This window comes from Zootoca vivipara, chromosome 13, assembly GCF_965207765.1.
Source record: "Zootoca vivipara chromosome 13, rZooViv2.hap1.1, whole genome shotgun sequence".
Taxonomy (NCBI): Eukaryota; Metazoa; Chordata; class Lepidosauria; order Squamata; family Lacertidae; genus Zootoca; species Zootoca vivipara.
Genome location: NC_142596.1, coordinates 36,337,648 through 36,363,478, shown reverse-complemented (window position 1 = coordinate 36,363,478; position 25,831 = coordinate 36,337,648). Strand labels below are relative to the sequence as shown.

The 25,831-nt window shown below is 42.1% G+C and overlaps 1 protein-coding gene across 1 annotated transcript; it reads left to right on the top strand.

Annotated features, from left to right (window-relative positions):
• The first annotated feature begins 136 nt into the window (after positions 1-136).
• CCNF (cyclin F) lies at positions 137-24,632 on the top strand. Its single transcript, XM_060282504.2, has 17 exons — positions 137-345; positions 3,586-3,740; positions 5,814-5,920; positions 7,881-7,948; positions 9,444-9,637; positions 11,299-11,352; positions 12,363-12,467; positions 13,154-13,231; positions 13,992-14,143; positions 15,581-15,745; positions 17,526-17,649; positions 18,399-18,579; positions 18,925-19,012; positions 20,044-20,143; positions 21,454-21,578; positions 22,245-22,414; positions 22,920-24,632. Exons 1-17 carry the CDS (start codon positions 333-335, stop codon positions 23,354-23,356), a joined length of 2,316 nt encoding a protein of 771 aa, XP_060138487.2. The 5' UTR covers positions 137-332; the 3' UTR covers positions 23,357-24,632.
• The last annotated feature ends 1,199 nt before the right edge of the window (positions 24,633-25,831 follow it).

The window sequence follows — 25,831 nt, the reverse complement described above, 5'->3', positions numbered from 1 at the left end:
CACAAGCCCGGATGGGTTTGAAAAAGTGAGCGCGCGGTTGCTAGGGAGCGGGGGATTTAAAAGAAAGAAAGAAAAGGGCGTGGTTCGGACTCAGGTTTTGTGCTTTCACAGCCGATTGGTTAATCCGTTCGTAGGCGGGGGCGGGGCTTTAGGCTTGAAAGGAAGGCGCTTTTTGCTGAATTAGAGTTTGAGTGGGAAGGGGCGGGATTAATTGGGACTCCTCCCACTTGCTGTATTGGCGCTTACTACGAATTAGCTACCGTACTTGTCTGTAGATCCGCGCTACTCTGCGCTCCCCGAAGATACAGGCGGTCCCCGAAGATACAGCGGGAATGAAAGCGGGTGGTGAGTGCCCATCCCCGGGGAGTCAGGCCTGGGTAGCCTTTACGGGTGGGTGGGTGTCTTTAAACGAGGATGCTCCGTATATCTGACTGAGCAAACCTGGATGTTCCCTCCATTTTGCTCCGATGTAAATTGGGGTTTGGGAATTGGGAGTCCAATTAGTAACTAATAATTAATGAGTAGTTGGACACAATCTCTGGGATTTATCCGTAGCGATTACCTGTGAGGTACTGAGCCAAAATTCTGGTTAGTAGTGCCAGGAAAGTAATATCCACTCTGCTGAAGGGGGCCTTCTCCTATGTAAGCGTTGAAATAGGTGCAGCCCAAAATACTCCTACTAGGGAAGTAAATCCCTTTTAATCTAGTGGTCCGTAGTTCTTAGCAGGTTTAACATATGATCGTATGGTTTAAGGCAGGCACCCCCAGACTTCGGCCCTCCAGATGTTCTGGACTACAATTCCCAACTTCCCCGACCACTGGTCCTGTTAGCTAGGGATCATGGGAGTTGTAGGCCAAAACATCTGGAGGGCCGCAGTTTGGGGATGCCTGGTTTAAGGCTTCAGTTCTATACTTACGCAGGCTTGGATCAAGACAGCTATGCTTAAAATGAACCCACTGAAATATATGACAAGATACTGGTCCCGGGCCTAATTAAGTCCCATTAGTTTTAGAACTTGATTAGCAGTTCAGTCCTTACTCAGAAATCCTCTTGCATAAGGGATCCCGCCCTTATTTAGAAGAAAATAAGTGAGGCTTGTTGTTGTTTAGTCGTGTCCGACTCTTCGTGACCCCATGGACCAAGGCACTCCTGTCTTCCACTGCTTCCCGCAGTTTGGTCAAACTCATGTTGGTAGCTTCGAGAACACTGTCCAACCATATCGTCCTCTGTCGTCCCCTTCTCCTTGTGCCCTCAATCTTTCCCAACATCAGGGTCTTTTCCAGGGGGGCTTCTCATAAGGTGGCCAAAGTATTGGAGCCTCAGCTTCAGGTTCTGTCATTCCAGTGAGCAATCAGGGCTGATTTCCTTCAGAATGGAGGGGAGGCTTAATTCCAAGTAAATCTCATTCCGGGTTCTAGCCAGCTCACCCCCTGTCCCATATATGATATTATATATGCCTGCCAATTTAGGATAACACTTCATGAATCCATAGCTGCCAAATTATCCCTTTTTTTAAGGGATTTTCCCTTATGCTGAATAGGCTTCCTCGCGAGAAAAGGGAAAACTTGGCAGCTATGCATGAATCTGGAAGCTTATGCCACAGTAAACGTGTTAATCTTTAAGGTACCATTTATACAGTGCATACTTTCTATTGAGACACCAGAAGTCCTAGGCACATAAATTTTGGAATGATGGATAAAATATGAATGGGGTGAAAAGGTATCTATGCTAATAGAAAGTGGGGACTGCTAGTTAACTGCTGATCTTAACCTCGCCTTCCATGTGTGAAAGAATTGTCCTCAAATGCTTCGGTTTTGCTAGCTCAGCTAGTAAAAACTTTTCAAACTGCTTCAACAGTTCGCGCAGGCTGTGCGTTGCAAAGCATTTCGTTTTTAGGCAGTCTAAGTGGGACCTGGTTTGCACGTTCAGGTTTCCTTCCCGACTTTTATCTCCTGTTTTTGCCCAAAACAAAACGAAACCGGAGTTTATTTTTTTTTAAATGTAAATCTCAAGGAGAGGGCGCCCCGGTAATTTGGGCGGGTGGATTTAAAAAGGAAGCGGAGCCTATAGTGGGGCAGGAGTTGAATGCAGTGGCTGGGGATTGGCTTGAGGCTTTTTCATGTGAATGAAACTCAATTGCAGAATACTTCGTGCTTGTTGTAGTCCCTTGGACCCCCCCCCCCCCGCATCGGACCCAAAAGCAATGGGTAGTTTTAAAAGCCAGGATTATTATTAGGAGGCAAAAGTGTAGGGGTAGGATATTCTATCTGAAAATGGTACGGTAATCGGGAAAATGCCTGGGTTTTTTTAAAAGCAATTTTAAAGAGAACTGTTCTAGTTCTCTTGTGTTTTGTGGGTCAGAAGCACAACATTCTATTTTAATTGGGTTTTTACACTTCATAGACAAAAAAAAACAGATCAATTTTTGTACTGATACAAAAAGAAATGGAAACTTCTATCAACAGCTTCCCTTAAAGTGGGTTTGTTTTTTAAATCAATATTTTGCTTTTTGTATAAAAGCATATATCTATTAACTTCATACAGAATTAGGATAGTATGACAGGCAAAGTAACCACTTCTGCTTCTACAGGTGGGTGCTACATTTTGACTCCCAATGGCACAATTATGCAATTTTTCTTTATGTGCCATTCATACAGTCTGCAACATTTTGATTTGCTTGTCTATGGTTATTTACAAAAGTAGGAAATGGCATTACAGTGCCAATCCATGTTTCAGATCCCCTTGATTTAAATGGGATGGTGCAAGAGGTGATTGAAGTTGCAATCCTGTATGTACGCTTTTATTACATTTATATCCCACCTTTTCTCCAAAGAAAGGGTGCACAACCTGCAGCCCTCCAGTTGATTCTGGACTACAACTCCCACCAGCCCCAGCCAGCATAGTCAGTGATCAGGGGTGATGGGAGTTGTAGTCCAACAACATCTGGATGGCTGCAGGTTGTACACCCCTGCTCCAAAGAAATCAAGATGGCATGCATGGTTCTCCCTCCATTTTATCCTCACAGCAATTCTGTGAGGTCTGTTAGGCTAAGAAAAGTCACCCAATGTGCTTCATGGCTGAGTGGGGACTAGAACCCTTGACCCCCAGATCTTAGTCTAACACTCTAACCACTACACCACACTATCTCTTAAACCTGGGAGTAGCTTACTTCTGAGTGAACCTATATAAGACTGCACTGCAATTCTCTTGAGTTGATATCCTTTAAATGTGCAGCACATTCTTAAGCATGTGTGAATGGAGTGATCTAACTCTACAAATCACCAGCTGAACAGTTTTGGGGATTACCTGTTACTGATATCCCAGGCTAAGAATACTGATCCTTATTTGTCCTAATATCTCACCCTAAACATTTCTACAGCCAGCTGAGCTGATGAAATATGTTGCAGGGTGATTTATCCTAAATGAACTTGTGTGGAACAAGCTGTGATGTGGTCTTTTCTGTCTTCCCTCTCTGCAGGAGGGCACAAAATGTACTGCCAACCACAGACGTGCTGATTTTTATTCTGATGCATGCCTCTATGTTTGCACCTCTTGTCTGATGAAATACCTTGCGCTTGCTTTAGTGACCCACTGCAGGTGCTCCAGGTGCTTCTCTGTCCCTTCAAAGCGAAGAATGAGGAAGAGACCCAGGGTCCTGACACTGTTGTGCCTCCCGGAAGATGTTCTGTTTCATGTTCTTAAGGGGCTGCCTGCTGAAGACATCCTTTCCCTCCGAGCTGTAAGTTTTTTTAAAAAATATATATATTTATTGGTTTTATAAAATTGAAAACACATTTAAACACAAAAATACAAGGATACAAAAATACAAAGAATCACATAAAACACAAAAATTCAAAAAGAAAAAGTGAACTATATTTATCATTTCATATATTCTGACATTGTTGACTTCCTCATGTCCCTCCTAACTGTGTTTCATTGTATATCATCCTTAGTTATTTCATACTTCAAATCTTCTTATTTTCACCTTGACTAACATATTTCACCTCTTATTACTTCCTTAACAAACATTTCAATTCTTATTTATCACTTATATCTAAATCTTAATATACTATAATACCTCTACAAATCCTCCTCTACAACCTCCATGTACTTCCAAATCTTATATTAAACATTTCCAATATTGCAATTATTTCTTAAATAAACTTTAAATTTCTTCCACTCTTCTTCCACCGACTCTTCTCTCTGGTCACGAAGTCTCCTGGTCAGCTCGGCCAGTTCCATAAATTCAATCATCTTCATCTGCCATTCATCCACTGTAGGTAGATCTTCACTCTTCCAATTCTTAGCCAATAAAATTCTCGCTGCTGTTGTGGCATACAGAAAAAACGTATTTCCTATCTAACTATCCCAAGTAAATAAGCTTCTGGTTTCTTAATAAAGGTGTTTTTCAACACCTTTTTCATTTCATTATAAATCTTCCAAGCTATAAGTTTAACCCCTGTAGGAATACTAATTTATTTAGCATAGCTTTACTCCTCCCAAGGCAGCATGTGATTAAAATATAATGCTGTCTAACAATAAAATCATTAAAAGCCAGGAAAAATGAATTGTAAATATTCAGCCTTGGGCTGGGGAAGCCTGAGGATCTCCAGATATTGGACTACAACTCTCATCAGTCCAGACCATTGACCATGCTGGCTGAAGCTGATGGGAGTTAGAGTAAAGCTTGTGCTTTTGTTCTCTTTCTACAAGCAGACTAGTATGGGTGGAGATTGTTCCAGATAACTTGGACCCAAGCCATTGGGACTTTTAACCATTAAAACGAGCCCTTTAAGTTGGTTTTAGAAACCCACTGACAGCCAGTGTAGTTGGGATACTATCAGTGTTATATGATCTAGCTACCTATTATTCCCGACACTTGGGTATCTGCATGTTCCCCAAGTCAATTATCTGAACCAAATTTAAAGTCTCTTGTGGATTGTTCTGTCTTTTGGAGTCACAGCAAAATCGAGTCCTCATATTAGGATTTTTACATCTGTTGCGGCTCTGGGGTGATGTAATAGTTTTCTGGAAGCTGAAACGTCTTCAGCTTTCAGGGCTAAATTAGTTCATACTGTAAATTAAGTGTTAATGCTTCATTTATTTGGTGCCAAGGGTCCTATGGGAATATGGTTATCAGCTCACCCTTCACAGGAAGTAACAGTTGGAATGAGGGAGCAATATTTCCCCACAGCATTGCATAGAGGAGGTTTGATTCCCCCTCCCTACATGCCACAGTCCTGATTGTGTGCCACCCAGCTTCTCCTTTACAGAAAAGAAAAGCACACTTTATTGCATGCATTTCACACAGGGGGGCGCCAGCCCTTTTAGACCCACTGGCATATTTGGATTTCTGAGCTGGTGTTGTGGGTGCCACCCTCTCTGGTCCCCATATCATTCCCCGGCATCAAAAGAGAGAGTATGCAGTTTCCAAGAGATCTGGGTGAATGTCATATCCAGTAGAATTACAGTAATCTGAGCTTTGAAAAGCACATAGAGCTGGGAGAGGAAGTGGAAAAGAGTGCCATTCTTCCAACTTTTTTAATTTTATGAACCTTTCAAGGAAGAAAAAAGGTAACAATCATCACCACTTAACGAGCTAGGGGGCAGTGAGTGGGTGCCAGGGAAAGACTTCAAGGGCACCACTGTGCCCATGGGCACCATGCTGGCAGCCCCTGATTTAATCTCTAGTTTGGACCTCAGTGCTTGAAAATGGGAAGTGTAATGCTGTGTAAAGATGGTGGTTAATGGACCCTGAGCAGGGCCATTTTGAAGCCCTGTGGTTGTAATTACCTGCTTGTCTCTCTTCTAGGTTCACTCTCATCTTAAGTACCTTGTAGATAACCATGCTAGTGTTTGGGCCTGTGCAAGTTTTCAAGATGTGTGGCCTTCTCCCAGCAACTTGAAAATGTTTGAAAGGTAACTTGTACGAATTTTAGAAAAAACTTTATTATGTTCAGTCAATTCAATAAAATGAGTATTACATCTGTAATGAATACATTGTTCTTATTCCGTTCTCTCCCAGTAACATCCCCTTGGTTCCCCCCCCCCTCACCCTCCCATTGACTTCACAACCGTATCTAAACTCATCCCACTTTTCCTTTAGATGTTCTGCATACCTTGTTCTTCAGTTTCATAGTATTACATAGTTTCTTACAACATTTAATCTTTCTTTGTCCCATTGTTTTACTAGCTTCGTTACATTACTTCAATCATTTATTTTGCTGATTTCATTACATTACTTCAATTGTTCATAAGATTTTGTTATTGTAGAGCCCTTTAAATGTCCGAAAGATAATTTGGATTTTCTATCTTTTTTTGTAAATAATTTAGAAATGGTTTCCAATTGCTTTCTGATTCTTTATTTTTTTTTACTACTGATTTCATCATATTTTTTCGCCAAATTGTAATAATTGAATAATTTTTCTTGCCATCAAGATTAAGGAGAATGACATGTTCAAAGATCAGACACTTATTATTTTCAGCGGGTGGTGGTCAGTGTGCTATTCAAGAGCTCTGTGTTCTTCTTGCCTGCGTTTTAAATCAGAGACTTAATCTGAGATCTCTTTCTCTGGAAAATGCAGATATTTCAGCTAACCTTTTTCATAAACTGCTGGAGTAATGCAAGAAGTGGACCCGAGGAGTGGCACCCTGTGTGTGGAACGTCTTGCCTACATATATTTTGGAGGCTACTATGTTTCGATGGACAAATACTGCTTTGTATTTCACTGCAAACAGGGTACAGTGGTACCTCTACTTACGAATGTTTCTACTTACGAATGGAGCTCTGTCCGCCATCTTGGATGTGGTTTAGATAGGATTTTTTCTGCTTACGAATTTTTAGATAGGGTTGCTTCAACTTACGAATTTTTTCCCCCAATGCATTCCTATGGGATTCGACTTACAATTTTTTCGACTTACAAATGTACGTTCGGAACGCACTAAATTCGTAAGTAGAGGTACCACTGTATTGGCATTTGTCCATAATACAAAAGTGAATCAATCCATTCTCTAGGATACTCTGGTAAAATATGTACTATTGTCTTCGGAGATAGATGGATTTCCCCCCTCCTACAGTGGGTAGAAACCATTTGTTCTTTGAGTGTCTAAGACAGAAGACATTGCATCCATCTCTTTGCAGTATAAATACAGTAGATATCTAGTGCCTTTGTGTTGTTTAATTGGAGGCTGGGGGTATCATCCTCTTACTGCAGAAGGTCTAATCTTTCTACCTGTATTTTGAGTTTACAGTGAGGAAAGATGGAGAGTGCAGCCATACTAAAATTTGCCCCTGCTTTGTCTTATGGACAGTGGTGATGTGTTGCAGGTTGGATGTCAGTTCACATACATACAAATCTAAGGAAGCTGTGTTGGGGCCACATGGAGGAAAAATCCAAAACCACAGTTGGACAATATCTTTATTAGGACCAACCAAAATGTCATAAAATAGTGACCAACCTTGATGTTAACACAAAGGAGGGGGAGACTAAGAACAGATACTTAGCTGGATGTTGTAGAGAGAAGGTGTGTATCAAAATATAGGTGGCAGACTTGACTGGTCTCTGCCACATGCTACTGGTCTCAGGTGGACTTATACGATTCTGGGTCAAAGAAGCAATGGGTAATCCCTGTCTTTCAAAACATAAATCCAACAGTTACTCATATCTCTCACTAGGTTTAACTGGAACTCACTGTCTTTGTTAGGCGGAGAACAGAGGTTGGCACATAGAATGCATTCTCAGGAAGGTTATTTAGCAACCAGTGGCAATTGTATCACCAATTTCTGAACTGAATCTAAGCTCTCTGTGTTTGGTAAAATCTGGGATTTTCAGAAACCTGTATTCCCCCCCCAAAAATAAAACTCTCTATATTTGTGCAGGGCTGCAGAAAAGGGTAACTTTGAATCTGCTGTGAAGCTGGGCATTGCCTACCTCTACAATGAAGGCTGTAAGTCATGGGTATACGCGGAAATGCTTACATGGAAAATATTTGGGAGTATGGTGTAACTGCGGCAGACAGGGAAAACCTATGCGGTGCCCCACCCCCAGTTGTTGCTAATGAGGGGAATTGGAACCCAGCATTTGGAGGGCCGCAGGTTTCCCCAACAGTAAGCTAGAGGATAAGAAGTTGGCAGTAGGGTTCTGTAGACTTGGCTATATATAGTCCTAAATGCTGGTCTTGCAATTTTCGTATCAAGGGAACTTTCCCTTTCTGTAACGTGTTTGGTAAGAGTTGTTTGGACTTATACAACAATTTATGGCCGCCATCTTGGATGGTTTAAAAGCGGAGAGACAAATTCATGGAGGCCAAGGCTACTAGCCCTGGCGGCTATGTTCTCCCTCCACTGTTGGAGGCATTGTGAATACCAGTTGCTGGGAACCAGGTGGGCAGAGTAGTGCTGTTCCACTCGGCTCCTGCTTTGGGGCTTTCCATAGGCATCTGGTTTGCTGTAGTGTGAAGAGGCTTCTGGCCTTGATGGGCCATTGACCAGATCCACCAGGGCTCTTCTTCTGTTCTGAATGGCAGCAACACCTGAATGGGTGCCTCTTTCCATTTTTACATTGCCTGTTTGCATGGTGTGTTAGTCCTTTACGTGCACTGTTTTATGTATGGTAATTTCGTACATACATACATACATGATTTAATTTGTATGCCACCTTTCCACAGTTCAAACCATGCTCAAGGCGGCTTACAACATGGATAAAGTACATACCGGTAGCTACAGCATAACAAATATAGTCATACACAACAATAATAATAATAATAATAATTATTATTATTATTAATAATTTATTATTTATACCCTGTCCATCTGGCTGGGTTTCCCCAGCCACACTGGGCGGCTTAGAAACAGAAAAATAAAACAAAATAATCGATTAAACATTAAAAGCCTCCCTAAACAGGGCTGCCTTCAGATGTCCTCTAAAAGTCTGGTAATTATTTTTCTTTTTGACATCTGGTGGGAGGGTGTTCCACAGGGCGGGCGCCTCTACCAGGAGGCCCTCTGCCTGGTTCCCTGTAACTTGGTTTCTCACAGCGAGGGAACCGCCAGAAGGCCCTCGGCACTGGACCTCAGTGTCCAGGCAGAGCGATGGAGGTGGAGACGCTCCTTCAATAAATACATTTAAAAATACACATCCAAACTGATCAATTTCCACATAAATCCCAACAAGATCTAAAATAAAGATACAAAACAGCCCCACCACAATGAATCACCCAGCTCAAAAGTCTATTTAGCAGTCTCAGCTTTTGTACCTGGAGTCAGTCAGATCATGCCCTCCCAGGCCAGGTAGAAAAGGCTTTGCAAGGAAAAGATCAGGTCTTCCAACATTTACCGCCAAAATTTCAGCTTGCATAGTGACAGGAGGAGGAGGAGTATAGAGAACCAACCTTCGCTACAATTCATGTTTCAAGAAAACTGTTTCCCTTTCTACTTCTTCAGTATCAGTCTCCGATGAGGGTCGTGCAGAAGTGAATGGGTTAAAAGCATCTCGCTTCTTCAGCCTGGCGGAACGTCTGAACACCTTCGCAGCCCCATTTGTTTGGCTTTTCATTCGCCCACCTTGGTCTCTGAGTGGAAGCTGTTGTAAAGCTGTGGTCTACGAGAGCCTCAAAGCAGAGTGTCAGCAGCAAAAGGTAAACTGGCTTATTTTGTAGCTTTCTGACTTAGATAACTCTTTCAGCCAAGACTTACCTTAGGCTTAAGCTTCTGTTGCAGAGGGAAGGATTAGTCATTCTATCTAGCCAAAGACACAGTACTGTATCTTAATTTTCCTGAGTGCTTACTTTCTGAGGGTAGGGGGCGGAGTTTGCAAGCCATACCACAGAGCATCCTGAGAATAATATTTCCTTTTTAAAAACAATAATCATGTTTCTGGCCACTATGAGAATGGCCCCTGAAAATCTGTAAAGCCTAGATGGGGCTCAGTTCAAATATCAGGAAGATATGCAAAGTTGGTCCCCACTTTCCATTGGTAGCAGAAACAAAAGCAAACTAACTTGCAGTGTAATCCTATATACATCTACCTGGAGAAACAAGAAACGTAGATTTCAGTGGGGCTAACTCCCAGATAAGTGTGTATATGATTGCATCCTTGAACACTAGCTCTTCCTGCCCATGAACCATGAACATGCCCCAGTTGCTGCGTCTCCAAATCCCCCCTGGTCCTGCAGTTCCTCTTTCTTTCCTGAGCCAATTAATAGTTTCCTCTTAATGAGGTCTAGGCACCCCACTGATGACATGACACCCCCTCCTTCCAATTTTCTTTGAGTTCCTCAGGCTCTGCATTAGAACTTCTTAAGAGCTGGTCCTAAGCGCTCCCTGAGCAGGCATGCTGTTCCCCTTCATCAATGTTGGGAGTTTGGTGAACATATTGCAACGGTGTTCAGAAATAGTCTGGTAGGACTGTTGGTTGAAAGGATAAATAAAACTCAAGGTTTATTACTCATGGCAAAGAAAGCCATTCTAAGTATACGTTTTGCATGTAGCTGATATGGAGCCAAGAAGATAGCACTACCACATGGTAGCCCACACTGAGTGAACTGGAGGAGGAAGGAAGTAAAACCTGAAAGGAAGTGATCTGCTTCACCAACAAGTGGGTTACTAAAAGAGTAGGAATTAGTAAGGGGAAAACCTGCTTTCTTTTTGCTGCCTTCCACTAGTTCAGGTAACTTACTGCAAACATTGTTGCTTTATTCCGGAAAATAGCTCCTTGTCTTAAGTGTATTTCTGGATTATTTATTTATTTATTCCATGAAATTTATACGCTACTTGTTTGTAAAAAAACAAAACAAAAAAAACAGCCTCTAAGCGGTTTGCTAAATAAATAAATAAATAAAAATTAAAAATTACAACCATACTTAAAAGCATACAAAAGTTAAAATGCTTAAACAAATCAAAATTACCTCACCTTACCTTTCTAAGCATTTGGGTAGGCTTGTTTAAAAAAGAATGTTTTTAGCAGGCACTGAAAAGAGTACATTGAAGGCGCCTGCTTGATTTCAATAGGCAGGCAGTTCCCAAGTGCAAGTGCTGGCACCCTTAATGATATGTTTCTTGCAAATATGGGATGGGTATGATATGGCACCTGTAGTGGTGCCAATTCCACCGATCAAATGGTTGAGTGGGCACATGTTGGGGTAAGGCAAACTAGTCTCATGTTATGTTACAAAAGTGATGAGTTCAGGGACCCACCAGTCTTTGGAAGTCCAAAGGAAAACTTATGTAGGACAACTTTGATGATGCTCGCTACTTGGCTTCTCTTTATAATGAATATGCCCTTCTCCATTTCTTTTAGGCTCAGAGAGGCTCAATTCTGTATTGCCTAGCTAAAGTTCTAAATCTCTTTGAGGTAAGGCCCACCCCCATTGTGACTGTCCTACCATGCCAAATTTACCAGATCTATTGTGGGACTTTGTAATTGCAACTACTCAAGCAATGTTAACAGAGTGATTGTTGATTGCTGTAGCCAGTTGAATCTGTATCTTATTTTTAAATGGTTTTGACTGGTTAAGTTTGTTTTCTTTGTAAATTGATATTTGTTTTTGTCATTTTAGGCAGACAGTGGGTGTGGTGGTGGTGGTGGGATATAAATGGACTATGAGCCGGAAATGAAAGTGTTGGATAATGATATAAACCATGTTACGTTTACGCTTAATAAAATCAAATATGAAAGATTAGAACAACTAATCTTGTCTGGTTCCAAGCTGAGGGTTTTTAGATATCCTTTCTACAGATATGAAACACTTGCACAGATAATAAAGAGAGACAATCTTGCACAGTCTCTAAACATAAATTTACTTTTCTCTCTCTCCTTTTATGCTTCTGAGGCTACAATCTTAAACCCACTTGCCTGGGACTCAATGAGACTTCTAAGCAGGCACGTATAGGATCACACTACAGTCATACCTCATGTTGTGTCCGCTGCGGGTTGCGTTTTTTCATGATACGAATGCGGCGGACCCGGAAGTGTTTACTTCCGGGTTTCGCCGCATGCGCAGAAGTGTTCTGCGTTCTTCGCACATGCGCGAAAGCGCTGCTCTGGTTGCAGACTTTTTGAGGTGTGAGCGGCATCATGGAATGTATCGGGTCCGCAACCCGAGGTACCGCTGTATTGAGTTAAATCTTGCACAATGGTTTGGAAGGCAGGAAGCAGGGGCTTCTTGGATTTCCTTGCATACTGCTCACCAAATTATTTAGGTTGCAGTTTCCCCTGAGCTGTAGGCTTCTCAGTTATTGGAATAATTAAACCTTGGAGGGGCTTGCAGCTGAGACCATTATAGCAAACACTGGATCTCGGTGGCTTTGTGTGGGGGTGTAACTGAACAGTTGGGGATCAATAACTGTCACCCTTATTCACAGGATGAAGAGAAAAGAAAAGAAGCTCTTGAAATGTTTGAGAACTCATCGAAGCAGGGATGCTTGCACAGCGCCTACCTCCTCTGGGAAAATAACAGAAAAGCTTCTGTGAGTATATCTGACACTGATATCATACTGGCAGGATAAAAAAAAGGCTTGAGGAGCCAGGCAAAAGATGTTTGTCTTATAGCTTCTAGTAGGAGACAAAACACTCTACTCAGACAGCTGATGTTGAGAAGAATGGAATGAAGGCAGTAGTATGGCTTGGTGTAGGGATTTGGATTTTGTTGTTTGCTTGGAAGAACGCTTCCTTCAAGAGCTGATGTGTACATTTGTGGGTGGCTGAGCATAATGATGACCTTGATAGAATAAAAGTGCATAATCATAGTCTACCTTCCAAGTAAATACAGTATCAGTGCTGAGAAAGTGGTGTGTGTCTTTGGGACTCCCAGTTTAATTCTGAACAGCGGTCCTCAAATTTGCAAGTACAATGGTACCTCGGTTTTTGAACGTAATCTGTTCCAGAAGACCGTTCGAGTTCCAAAACGTTCGAAAACTGAAAACTCAATACAGAAGCCTCAATAAGGAAGTCACATGGCATGTTCGACTTCTGATACGTGTTCGGAAACTGAAGCATTTACCTTCCGGGTTTACGGTGTTCAGAAACCAAAACGTTCGTCAGCGAAGATGTTCGGAAACTGAGGTACCACTGTATAGGAAGTACGAAAGGGAAGATAGTTTGTTAATAACTCAAAATATGCAGTATCTTACTTTGCTTCCATTCATCCTTGTAGATGTCAGACCCTGGTAGATACCTTCAAAGCCTCAGGAAACTCAGGGATTATGCAGCCAAGGGCTCTTGGGAAGCCCAGGTAAGACTGTCACTCCTGAATCTTTGTTTTTCCCCACTTTGTCCAACTGCTATCAATGGTGAAGCAGAAGGTACCTGCTGAATCCCTCTTGACAGAGTACTCCACAATCCTGTGTCGACAATACTAAATGCTCTGTTTCTTATTTGCTGTCACACGAGCCTTGCCAACTTGGGGAATAACACTCCTGCAGATGACCTCTGTGATCCAGTTGGGATATAAGGGTTCAGGCAGCACTTGAGGTTCAGGTGGTCCCATAATTTATTTTTGTTATGAACAGTTAATGCCGATTCTAATGTAGCCACGCTTTACTTAAAACCCTTTCCCCTTCAGAGCTGATTCGTGATGTGATTGTGTCTGTGCCATTGTGCTGCTCAGTGGGATCCCTAGCCAATGAGCTTACCTGGCACCATTGGCTGGGTGGGAGAAGTTTTCTGCTATTTTAATTTCCCACGGTGCTTGTAGTGATGCTATATTGTGTACTTCGGTGGTTTTTTAAATGTTGCCTGCAGATGGCAGAATGAATGGAAGAACCAAAGCAGGCATTATTAGTTATCGTGGGTCCCCTTAGGACAAGTTATTGTCCCCAGCCCTGCTTTCCCTGAAATATTGAAGATGGTGTCATTAAAATACGCCAAATGCATCAACTATTACTTGAATTATTGGTGTCTCAGAAAAAGCAGAATGAGTTCTTTCTAGTTCTTGCTTTCTGGAGATGAATTATTTTCCTTCTTGATTTGTGTTCTTTTCCTCTGTTACACAGATTGCTCTAGCCAAAGCTTGTGGGAATGGAAACCAACTAGGGCTGGAAACAAAGGCCTCCAATGAGATGGTGTCTCAGCTCTTCCAGGCCTCCCTCCCTCTCAGCAAGCAGAGCATCTTCACTGTTCAAAAGGGAATGAATGAGACAATGAGGTAGAGTCATAGGTGGCTTGAAGGAAGGAGGGAATTGTTTGCTGAAGCAGAAAAGGCTGCTTGCTAAGTTGTTATTGCCAGATGCTTGTCTATTATAGTTCTCCATAGCATGCTGTGCAGAATGCTAGGTTGCTACAGGGTGGGTTTTCTTTTTGGAAATATACTGTAATTGCTCTTTTTTTTGGGGGGGGGGGAGAAGTACTGCCGCCTGCAGGAAAAGACACACATGTGCACAAATATATAACTTCAAAAAAACTAGTAGATATTGAAAGATATTTTAAACTGCTCAGGAGCTGAGTTTACTTCTGTCTGGTTCAACTATGTGTTATGCTTGGTGGAAAGAAAGCCGTAAGCTACCCCCCCTCCCATTATTTCTGCCCACTACTTTAATGTGCTTACATCAACTATTAGCTAGAGTGGGTGCGGGGAACCTCTGGCCCTCCAGATATTGCTAAACAACAACTCCCAACAGCCCTCGCCATTAGCCATGCTTGCTGGAGTTGTAGTTGAGCAACATCTAGGGTGCCAATGGTTCCCCATACCTGAGCTACAGTGATCTGCTTTTAAAAGAGAATTACTTATGATATAGCATTTAAGCTCTCCAGTTAGTGGCAGTTTGGACCATGCCAATCTGGCATTGTTCCCCAACCACACACACCCCCACCCCCTGAAAAACCACAACACTCTAAATGGCAAAAAGCATTCATAGATTTGATTGAAAACTTACTGGCCTGTAAAAAAACTGCTCCAAGCCTTAATATGGAGGATCCCAGCATGTTCTATTTTTAGTTACAATTATTTGTAATTGTCACGGTGGCCGGAGAAGGCTACTTCAGAGTAACGACTCTACACAGCTCTGCATTTTGTCTTTTATTGGTGCTGAGTATTTACAGTGCTAATGGCAGTGCTATTTACAAAGACACATCTGTTCAGCTTGAATCAGAACCTCCAAGTAGCTTTTGGCGCGTCTTGCGCCAGCATAACAACTTGGGGAGACCCATCCTCTTCCCCCGACGCTTTCTGCGAAGTTCCGGAGTTGGGGGGACTGGCCTGCCCCCCTTCCTTCCCCCTTCCTGTCCCACCTGGGACGATGGCTCTTCTACCCTGCCAGAGCCTTGGACACCACTTCCTGTTTCCCCACTTGAGCTGGAGCTTTCCCTCTTTTCAGCCTCGCTCGAGGCTGGGCTGGAACTCAGGAGGGGAGGGGCTTCGCGATATCCCTTGCCCCTCACAGTAATGAAAGAACATTGTGTTATATCCTAGTTATTTCTGGCTATTTGCATGTTTTATTCACCTTTTGTCTTGTTTTCTCTTCTGTCGTATGTTGCTCCCAGCTCCTTTTGGAGGACAGCAACTCACATATGTAGTTGTAGTTGAATGAAGTTGATAGTGTAGCTATAGTCTGCTTGCTTTTAAATGGCTGCTCCTGTTGTTTAGATACATTCTGATTGACTGGCTGGTAGAAGTGGCCACCATGAAGGATTTCTCAAGCCTCTGTCTCCATATGACAGTAGGGTGTGTGGACCGGTACTTGAAAATAAGATCTGTATCCCGGGCTTGTCTTCAGCTTTTGGGGATTGCTTGCATGGTTATTTGTACACGGTGAGTAACTTGACTATTGGCAGTAGTGATGGTTGGGCTCTTCTTAGTGAGGACTGTACCTACAGGACAAAATTATGGTCTGCAAAGTTTTTCTGAAAGTTGTAGCAGTACTAGCTAACAGGGTGGATTTGATTTAAATCACTAGTCAGTAAGACTTGATTTAAATATTATTATTTTTACAGAAAGACTCATTCTTGCTGGTATAATCTTAATATTTACAACCAGATGAAGGTTTCATTTTTGGAATAATAAATTTTCAGTTTTTACAGTTATCTCAAAAATTACTGATTTGGTTATACTATTAGAAATACATAGACAGATAATTATGGAATTGTGAGGTTTAATAAGTTAACTGTTTATATTTGGACAACTTTTCTGCTATACTTTATTGGAAGGAAGGGAAAAAATCATTTCCTTAATAACAATTTAAACTATTTAACTAAAGTAATAACATTATAGCATATGTGTTTGTTAACTGATGTGGTTAAACATTAAAAAAAAACTTAGACTGAGTTTTAGCACACATGAAATATTTAAAACAATTCCTTATTTCCTGATGAATAGCCTTTGGACTATAATGTAACTTAAATAGAAAACTATCTTTAGAAAGATTTTTTTCTCCAAAAGCATTTTATTTAAAAGACCCGATTTAAGAAAACTGATTTACAACAAAAAAATCAATTTTTATCCACCCTGCTAGCTACAGAGCCATAGCTGCCAAGTCTCCCGTTTTTCATGGTAAACCCCCGGATTTTAATCCGTTTCCCGCTGTTCTCCCGAATGGAAAAAAATCCCGGAAATCCCCCGGATTTCCTACCTGCCATAGGCTCCATTTTGGGTGCTGGCGCCGCCCGATTTCCGGTGCCCAGACATGGGTAGCGCGGCACTGGAAGTCACTTGTACGCATGTCTGGACATGCGTAGAAGCGACTTCCGGTGCCGCGCCGCTGCTGATCCCGCATTTTTCAGCGGGAAACTTGGCAGCTATGCAGGGCACTTTTAAAACATTATTTTTTAATAACAATGGAAAAGTGACTTCATCTTCTACCGGAGCTGGTTGCGATTTGCAGGCATGGTCACTCCTTCTGAATAGATGGAACCTGCTCAATTTCACAATGACAGCTACTGTTGTTCTCCTACAGGGTAGATCACACTGGGAATGGGTGCAATGGAACCATAAGGTGGGGCAGCATGGGTCCTCAGGAAAGACTGGGGTGTGGAAAATGTCACACCCCCAGCAAGCACCTTTTACCCCAAGGGTCATAGGTGAAGTGCTGTCCCTAACTGATTTTGGGGGATATGGTGGAGATCTCAAATTAACTGACTGGAGTGCCCTGGAAAAATAATGAACTGTGATCAAAAGTTATAACTGTCCTCCCTTCTTGAGCTATGTTTCCTTAGTCTGCTTGGTTTAGTTGGCCCCTCAGAAGCTTAGGAAATCCTTGATCCACCTTGACATGCCTTGTCAACAGTGTGATCTGACTCAGAAACACGAGAAACTACCCTGATTCACCTTGTAATTTGGAGATCACACAGAGCTGATGCCCACCGCTGGTATTTTGCATTCCTGCTTTGAGATTAAAAGTAATTCTTCATGTTTCCCAGATGCTCTCCAGTGTAACCTTACAAATCAGCCTCTACTAGTTTAACTGCTTCTTTAAATAATGTATGTACACACAGAGAAAGAGACTTGTCCATTCTATCTGGTGTGGGATGAGTAAACAGATCCACTATTCTTACTCTGTGTTTGGGCCTTGGTAATAATCCATCTTTTGTTACAGTTTTATCAGCAAAGAGATTCTGACAATACGGGAAGCTGTTTGGTTAACAGACAACACATACAAATATGAAGATCTTGTCAGGATGATGGGGGAGATCATTTCTGCCCTGGAAGGAAAGATAAAGGTAAGCTTGTAGAGATGGTGAGAGCCTTTATAATCTAGCTGCCATTATCAGTAATGCAATGCTGAATAAATAGATGCTGGCCTATATAAAGATATGGCAGTAAGATTATGGTTTATTGTACACATATATATACCTATATATACCTGAGTCTTCAATGGAAGGGGTGTAGAACATCATATCCCAAGAGTCTCTCATTGCCCCTCTGCTAGCTTCAGCAAGCTTGGCTGAAAGCAGCAGTCAATCATGGCTACCAGTCTCTCAGTGCAGCCTCCTCCAGCTAGCACTGCATGGAATTATGCTTACGTCCTCCTTCTTGTTCCCAGTACACCTTTAGATTTCAAAAAGGCGTTCCCAATGTCCCTTAATGGCTCAGTACTTAGCTAGTCCAGCCATGCTGGTTTGCATAAGCTAACTATGAATTTTTTGTCTGGCACAGTTCTGCAGCTTGTATTTTCCCATCATATCCTAAATATTATCTAAATACTACCATTTATTAGTTTCTAATATTCACTAACAGACTCTGGTACCCCAAACTCTGGTAACAAAAGCCCAGTAACCCTCACCTCAAAAACGGGATAGAAATGTAAATAATAAAATGCATGTGACTTTAAAAAGAAGTTTCTTTCTTTCTTTGTTTGCATTGAATAGCCAACCTTTAGCAAAGAGGGTGTTTCCTGGAACAGTACACTGTGTTGCATAGTTCATGTGTGTGTTTGCATTAACCCTATTATTCTGCCATGTTTTTAAAGATACCTACTATCCTGGACTACAAGGAAGTACTGCTGAACATAATCCCATTGGAAAGAAGAACTGTGCATCTCTACAGCTTCATTTGTGAACTTTCACTCTTAAACACAGGCCTTTGCATATACTCTCCTGCCCGTTTGTCTGCAGCGGCCTTGCTTCTGGCCAAAGTATTGCACAAGCAAGGTAATTTTTTTCCTGCTGATTCAATTTGGGCACCTTTGGGGGAACAACTTCCAGCAAAATAGTCCCATTTTAGCTCTTGTCTGGTTCTCCTGCTGTAGGGGTTGAATTGATTGCAAGGAGGACAGGGAGAGCTTGAGTTTGGAGAGGTGGAAGTGGCTTCTTAGGATCTGGGATGAACAGTTTTCAGTCAAAGAGCTCAGGCAGTGGCCATTGGAGTACTTGGGAGCATAACTGGTTGTCACTATGTTGAATGCTTTCATTTGAGAATTTAGTTAAATAACACACTGTGTTAGAGACACAATATTGGTTATTTTGTTCATTTCTTCTCTCTCTCTCTCTCTCCAGCTCATCCTTGGACAAGTCAGTTATGTGAAACCACAGGGTTTTCCCTCGAAGAACTGATACCCTGTGCACTGGATATCCACAAAAAATGGTAAAAAGCATCTTCTGCTCTCCTAGATATGCGTAGGATATGAACAACTCTCCTTACTGCAGGCTTGTACAGTTTTTCGTCAAGAAGGGAATGAAGCAGATAGTAAAGGGTTAACTCCTCATACCTCTCTGTTTTCTCCTGCACAAGCTGATGCATCCTCTCTCATCACATCCTCAGCTGTGTCAATAACATACACTTTAGTCTTCCACTTAGGAGGGAGGGACTGGACCCTAGAGGTTACGGTACATGTTTTTGCATGCAGAAAGTTGTCCATATTTCCTCTTTGGCTTCTCTGATTAGAAGTACCTGAAGTTGGTCTGTATTCCTGAAGTGGAGGGCAAGTGCAAGCTGCAGGTGGCTGGCTCAGGTGTAAAAACAGGCTGGTTTGCAGGAAATGGGGAGTAGCTAATTGCTTAAGCAAGCACAAGGCTCAAAACCAGGGTTTAGAGGACTGAAAATGTTGCACGCAGACAGACCCATAAATATAGCATTTCTATCATAATTATTTGCATCATTCAGTTTATTACCCACCGTTCACCAGCAGCTCCCAGGGTGTGTTGCAAAAATTGGAAATAATGCTAAATACAATTATAAGAAATTACAGTGACAGGAATAGGGTGGTGAGTCCTGAAAACTTATATTGGGGGTCAAAGACCAGGGATGTGATGACAAAACTAATCAGGCTGAAACCAGTGCTTTCTGTCTAAGGAAAGCCATAGCTATTTCTTCTAATTACCCTCCATAGGCTCTGCTTAAGCCTTTTTGCTGACAGTGTGAGTGCTGGAAAGCTTTCCCAGAAGACAAGTTGGGTTGCAGACACTTCCTATTTTCAGTGCCCACAGAATAAAATATAAAATGGTGATCTGGGAGCAAGGCTGTCAGTAGAACAATTGGAGTCTGAAGCCAGGTTTGGAAACCTAAAGGGAAACTTCACCACCCATTGGTTCTGTGTAATGTTTGGTGCTTCTGTTAAATTTATCCAGTGACTCTAAACAAGGGGTGTACTTACCATCTCCCCCTCTGTCTCGCAGTTTCCATGAGGATGTCCCAAAAGATTATAGGCAGGTGTCCCTTACTGCTGTGAAACAACGATTTGAAGATGAGCGCTATGAGGAAATTGGCAAAGAAGAGGTACTTCTAGCTGCTTTTGAGGGAAAGAGAAAGGGAGAGTCCCAGTATCTGAGGCTGCAATCCTAAACAGCCAGCCCTTTTGAACTCTCCAGGACTGCATTTTAGTGCTGCTCTGGTTTGCCAGAAGCGGCTTTGTCATGCTGGCCACATGACCTGGAAGCTATACGCCGGCTCCCTCGGCCAATAATGCGAGATGAGCGCCGCAACCCCAGAGTCGGTCACGACTGGACCTAATGGTCAGGGGTCCCCCTTACCCTTTACCTTTACTGTAAATCTATAAGGAAATGGAGCACAGTAAAATGTGTTGGATGGGTAGCGCCAAGTCTGGGGGAGTTATAGGTTGCCCACCTTCTGGAGTGGAACCCCTTGGTGACAAAGCAGATCTTCTGGGGAAATTTTCTGTGCAAATTTGTGTTGAAAATTTTTCATTCTGCGTTGGAAAACTTTCTGATGTGCTAGCAAGTGATCTAGTTCAGCATGCTTATTTTACTAGCATTTAGCAGGCAAAGTTAAAAACGATTAAGCTGGCAAGCTTTCCCTAATACTGTACTGTGTTTGTAGTTAGCATCCATTTATTCGTTGTTACTAATAAACTTATAAAATGGATTTTTCCCCCATGGAAAAACCACTGGAAAATATTCTTCTCATCACTTCACATTACCAAAACAGAAATGGAGAAGTTGCTTCTTGTCAGACAGGGAATATAGTTAATCTGCAAGTTTCTAGAACCTCCATATGGTAGTATAGATAAAGTGTTAGATTAAGTGTTCTGGTCTCCATTCAAGCCACGAAACTCACTGGGTGATTGTAGGCCAGTCACTGACTGGCAGATTAACCTACACCACAGGATTGTTGTGAGGAATAAAATGGGATGTCCACGTAATGATAAGTAACTTTACATTTCCTTCAGTAAGCCACCTAATATTTAAGAACTTAATAAAAACTACCATTTACCAATAAAAGGCAATGCCACTTTTAATTTCCTTTTACAGACCTGATCCAAAGTAATTTCATTGCAAACCTGCCCTTAACTTGCAGATTTGCTGATTAAAACTAGCCCATGCCAATTTCCACCCACAAAACCTCTTGTTGAACTTATTATAGCCTCAGTCCTATCCATATTTGTGTGAAACTAAGCACAGATGAGCTCAATGGATTTACTTTCAAGTAAAGATGTGCATGTTTGCATTTGTAACTGGTACTTTATTTTGTTGGGGAGGGTGACTGGGGCAAAATCCAGAAAACTACTATGGCATCAGTGGGTGAGTTTTAAGAGCATGTGTGACTGTAGCTATGCTCACTTGTCTTAGGTGATGAATTACAGCCAGCTCTGCTCGCTGCTAGGAGTGAAACATGAAGATCTAGAGCCCGACTCCTTGTACATGAACACAGTGGAAACATTTCTCACTTCTCCATCGGGAAAAAGAACTAAAAGGCAAGTCTGGTCCCTCTGTTTTACCTGGATGGGATGGGGTATTCACTGACTACTAGAGAAGTCCTCTGGCATTTGTAACCTTGTACAAACTGGAGTATTGGCTTCTACCACCCCAGCATGGATCTCAGCTGCTACTCTGCTTTGCTCATCTATTGAGTGGAGAGCATGTGGCCCTCCAGATGTTGCTGGACTCCAGCTCCACCTAACTCAATATGTCTACACTTACTGGCAGAAGCTCCTCTGGGAGTTACAGCCAAGGGGCTTTTTTCAGCCCTTCCTAGAGTTGCCTTCCAAAGCATGTGGTCTACCACTGTGTTAATTGTACTGCCCATTTGCAAGCCATCAGTACTGGACAGCTCAGCAAACAGTTGAAAATGGAATCTTCCTAGCTTTCCAGGTCTAGCCAAGAAAAGGTTCCATGTGTCAAATAACTAGCTGGCTATAGATAGTGCTCAAAATGGGTGGTGGTGGTTTTGTTTACTATTAGACTAGGCTTGGTTGTGCTTAATGAAAAGGAGTGGAATGGTTTTATGATTGCTTGAAAAGAAGTAGGGTAGCATAACACTCAACTTCGAGCACTGACTGTGGAAAAGCTGATCCAAGGCCCCATTTTCTCTCCCCCTTTTGACAGTATTTTATTAATGGTCATAGATATTCTTTCCACAGGAGAAGAGAAGACAGCATCCAGGAAGACAGGGGAAGCTTTGTAACGACACCAACAGCTGAACTGTCCAACCAGGAGGAGAGCCTTCTAGGGAACTTCCTGGACTGGAGCTTGGATTCCTGCTCTGGTTATGAAGGAGATCAAGAAAGTGAAGGAGAGAAGGAGGGAGATGGTAAGGTTTTTTTTGGGGGGGTGTCATTTGGGGGTATTGCCATCTGGCATTTGGGGTGGGGTGGGGGTTGAATTTAGGGCACACAATCAAGTAGTGGAATAGTAATACTTGAGTCTGAATGCTTCGCTTCAGAAACAAAACCTTGCTCGACATAGAAAACTGGCATATTGGTTGAAAAGCGTTTAGCTCCGCTAAGCAAATTTCATGTGTGAGAAGAGGGTTTTTTAGGGGTACGTGTTTGAGGGGAACAGTTGGATATGCAACCCTTACCTGCATTGTTACAGAGGGTGGTGGTAGAATTGCCACTGAATTATTTTGAATTGATCAAAGAAAGAAAGAATGGGGTACTGTTTTGTTTTATCAAAGCTAAACATTAGCATTTTACTGTAAGAGGGTAAACTTTGACAAAATTAAAGCACAAAAAGTGGGCACTTAAAGTACACTACAAAGATTAGTCTTGATTGTTTCCCCCAGTAGGGTTTATTCAACCAACTTTTCTGTATAGTTACAGCTCCAAGTGGAATTCTGGATGTAACTGTGGTCTGTTCGGGCCCTGAAGAACACTGCTTTGGCTGTTGTGAAGAATCCAGTGATGAAGAGAGCATTGCCAAAGAGGGATCTACATATGACCTAAATAATTATGACCCACCAGGTGCTGGGAAGGGATGGCTAATGCACCACAGCCAACCAAAGGGCACCATTGAAGCCAGCTCTGGATATTCCTCTGTCAACAGTACCAGCCCTACTTCCACTATAGATTGCAACTTTGGAGCATCTCCCAAAGCTACCTCAGTGCAGCCTCTGGGCCCTGCCAAGAACAAAGGCGGTTCTCCTCATGACTCAAAATTATGTTTACACTCCAGCAGAAGGCAAGCAAAACGGAAAAATGTGGCTGAGTACAATGAAGAAGAAAGGATGAACTTGGGCTTCTTAAGCCTCTGATGTCCTGGTGCTGTTTACTTTAACAACAAGCAGGTGCAAACATGGTTGAAGGCTGCACTGTACATGGTGGCTCATGAGTTGCATAGCCTTGGTCTCGCTGAATGTTTACCTAAAGAATTTCCCCCAAGACTTGTTGCTGTTGTCTTCCCCACATATTATCCTGTGGCCAAAACAAGATTTAGGCACTAGCAGGCATAATTGTGGCATTTCCGCTGCAGAATATGGCCCACAAAAAGCCTTCCTTTCCCTTCCTCCCTTCTGTTCCGTATAAACTATGTCTGCCCATGACATGATCAAGCATTCTTTACTAAGGTTCTTGGCTCTGCTCAAATGCCTTTCTTCAGTATCCCAAGAGGTGGATACTTCCCTGTTAGTGGTGCTGAGCTTGGCCCATCTGAGGCCTTTGTTGCCTGTGAAGTATTTGGTCTGAGAGTTGAGATCTGCACTGCCTCTTCATTGCTTCTGCTACTTCAAAGCAGCTGCATCTACTGTAGTTTACTAAGAAGCAAAGTGATCCTGTTTACCAATTTATTGTTTAAAGGCTGGGGGCTATTTTTGCCCTTCTGTGCATATTAAGCAATATAGTGGCTTTTGTGAGCTAGCAGCAAACAGCTACCTGTGGGTGATGTAATCTGTTTTAATAATTTGGATAAGTGTCCTATATTTTTCTCTTTATTTTCCTCTCAATATTCTTTCTCCTTTCCCTTTTTTCTGTTGTTATCTGCTCCTTTATACTAGGCCCCTTTGATTACTAAAGTGTTAAGGTTCTACCTCTGCTATAATTGCAGTGGTGCTTGAAAAATTATTGCTACACAAGTTTGATGATGGAAATTAATTTTACTTGAATGAACTGTTACCACTTCAGTTGTCTCATTGTCTGAAAAAGCTCATTTGGTTCATGGGATCTATGGATTGAATCATCCTTCTTACAAAGCTGATCACACTAAAAGCTTGGACATGTGGACTTGAATGTTATTCCATTAGACTGAGCCACCTCCATGTGCTAAATTTTGAAATGGTGCCTGCAACCCTCTGCAACAATTGTACTGGTATTAAGGATTTTGAACAGGGACGCAAAATAAGGTTTGGCTTCCTTCTTTCAATTATGCCTCCTTGGAATGTATACCCAGGTACAAAACTTGTGTGTTTGCAATTAACTACATGAATCTGAAAAACACTGGACAGGCTTAAATGATTTTTTTAAAGAAGGTAATGTCAATGACAGTTCATGTTGGCTAGTGATGTTTTTTTATAAAAAAACAATTTTTTAAAAATATAACAGACTCCTGACTTTATTCAGTTCTCTGATGTGTTTAATAAAAACTACAAGAGGGTCTCCATAGATGAGTCTGTCTTATCACCGGCAAAGGAGAAGCTATATGCTAAACTTGCTTATTGATCCTCTCCGAAACATAGCGGGTGGATAGCAAGGAGACACAAGACAAGTTTATTTACTTAGTAAAGTTTGTTAGCTGCCCATCAAAATTCTGTATCTAAGGTATGCTGCATCTGATAAAATCAGTTTAAAAGCTGGAAGAAATTACCTGCACAGAAGCTGCTTAGCACAAGGTATGTTTTGAGTACCAGAAGTGATCTTTGTTGAAAGCCCTTTCTGGTTGCCCCAAGCTTTTCTTATTTCAGCAACCTGATTTTTTGGGGGGGGGGGCATAGGGATTTTGTTGCTAAACTGCCATCAAAATCTGGGGGTTTATGCTGATCCACCAGCAAATCTCCCAGAGATGTACGACTCCAGATCTGCCCACTTGACTTAGGCTGTGGTTTTGGTGAGAGTGAAGGCTCACATTACAGAATTCTCTTAGGGTGGTACCCATCTCCCCACTTTTAAGTAAAATATTAGAACATATTTGAGAACCAGTGTGGTGTAGTGGTTAAGAGCGGTAGTCTCGTAATCTGGGGAACTGGGTTTATGTCTGCTCCTCCACATGCAGCTGCTGGGTGATCTTGGGCTAGTTACACTTCTCTGAAGTCTCTCAGCCCCACTCACCTCACAGAGTGTTTGTTGTGGGGGAGGAAGGGAAAGGAGAATGTTAGCCGCTTTGAGACTCCTTCGGATAGTGATAAAGCGGGATATCAAATCCAAACTCTTCTTCTTCCCCAGTGGTGGAGGTATCTATTTTCACATGTGGGTTATAGGTTACTTGGGTGGCTATTTTCAGGGAAGAATTATTACCAAACAATCACTTTTCAGTACTTCAGCAGACTTGCTCTTGGTATTTGATGGGAAAGCGACAGGTATCTTACACAAAGATTGGTTGAGGTTTCTGCATAGCCAAAAACTGGAAGATATTTTGGAAGAATTATATTAACAGGTATGGCCTATAGCTTTGATGGAAAGAGTTATAGCCTAAGTGGCATGCAGAAAAAAGGCCCCCGTTTCATTTCCTGGCATCTCCAGGTATGACTTGGATTTAAAACTCTTGAAGCTGCTGCCAGCAATTGTAGACAACACTGAGC

Bases quoted from the DNA above. Each gene is read 5' to 3' on its own strand.
- CCNF (XM_060282504.2), top strand. The intron at 3,741-5,813 runs GTAAGTTTTTTT...TCTCTCTTCTAG, and splicing joins ACATCCTTTCCCTCCGAGCT to GTTCACTCTCATCTTAAGTA. The intron at 17,650-18,398 runs GTAAGCTTGTAG...ATGTTTTTAAAG, and splicing joins CCCTGGAAGGAAAGATAAAG to ATACCTACTATCCTGGACTA.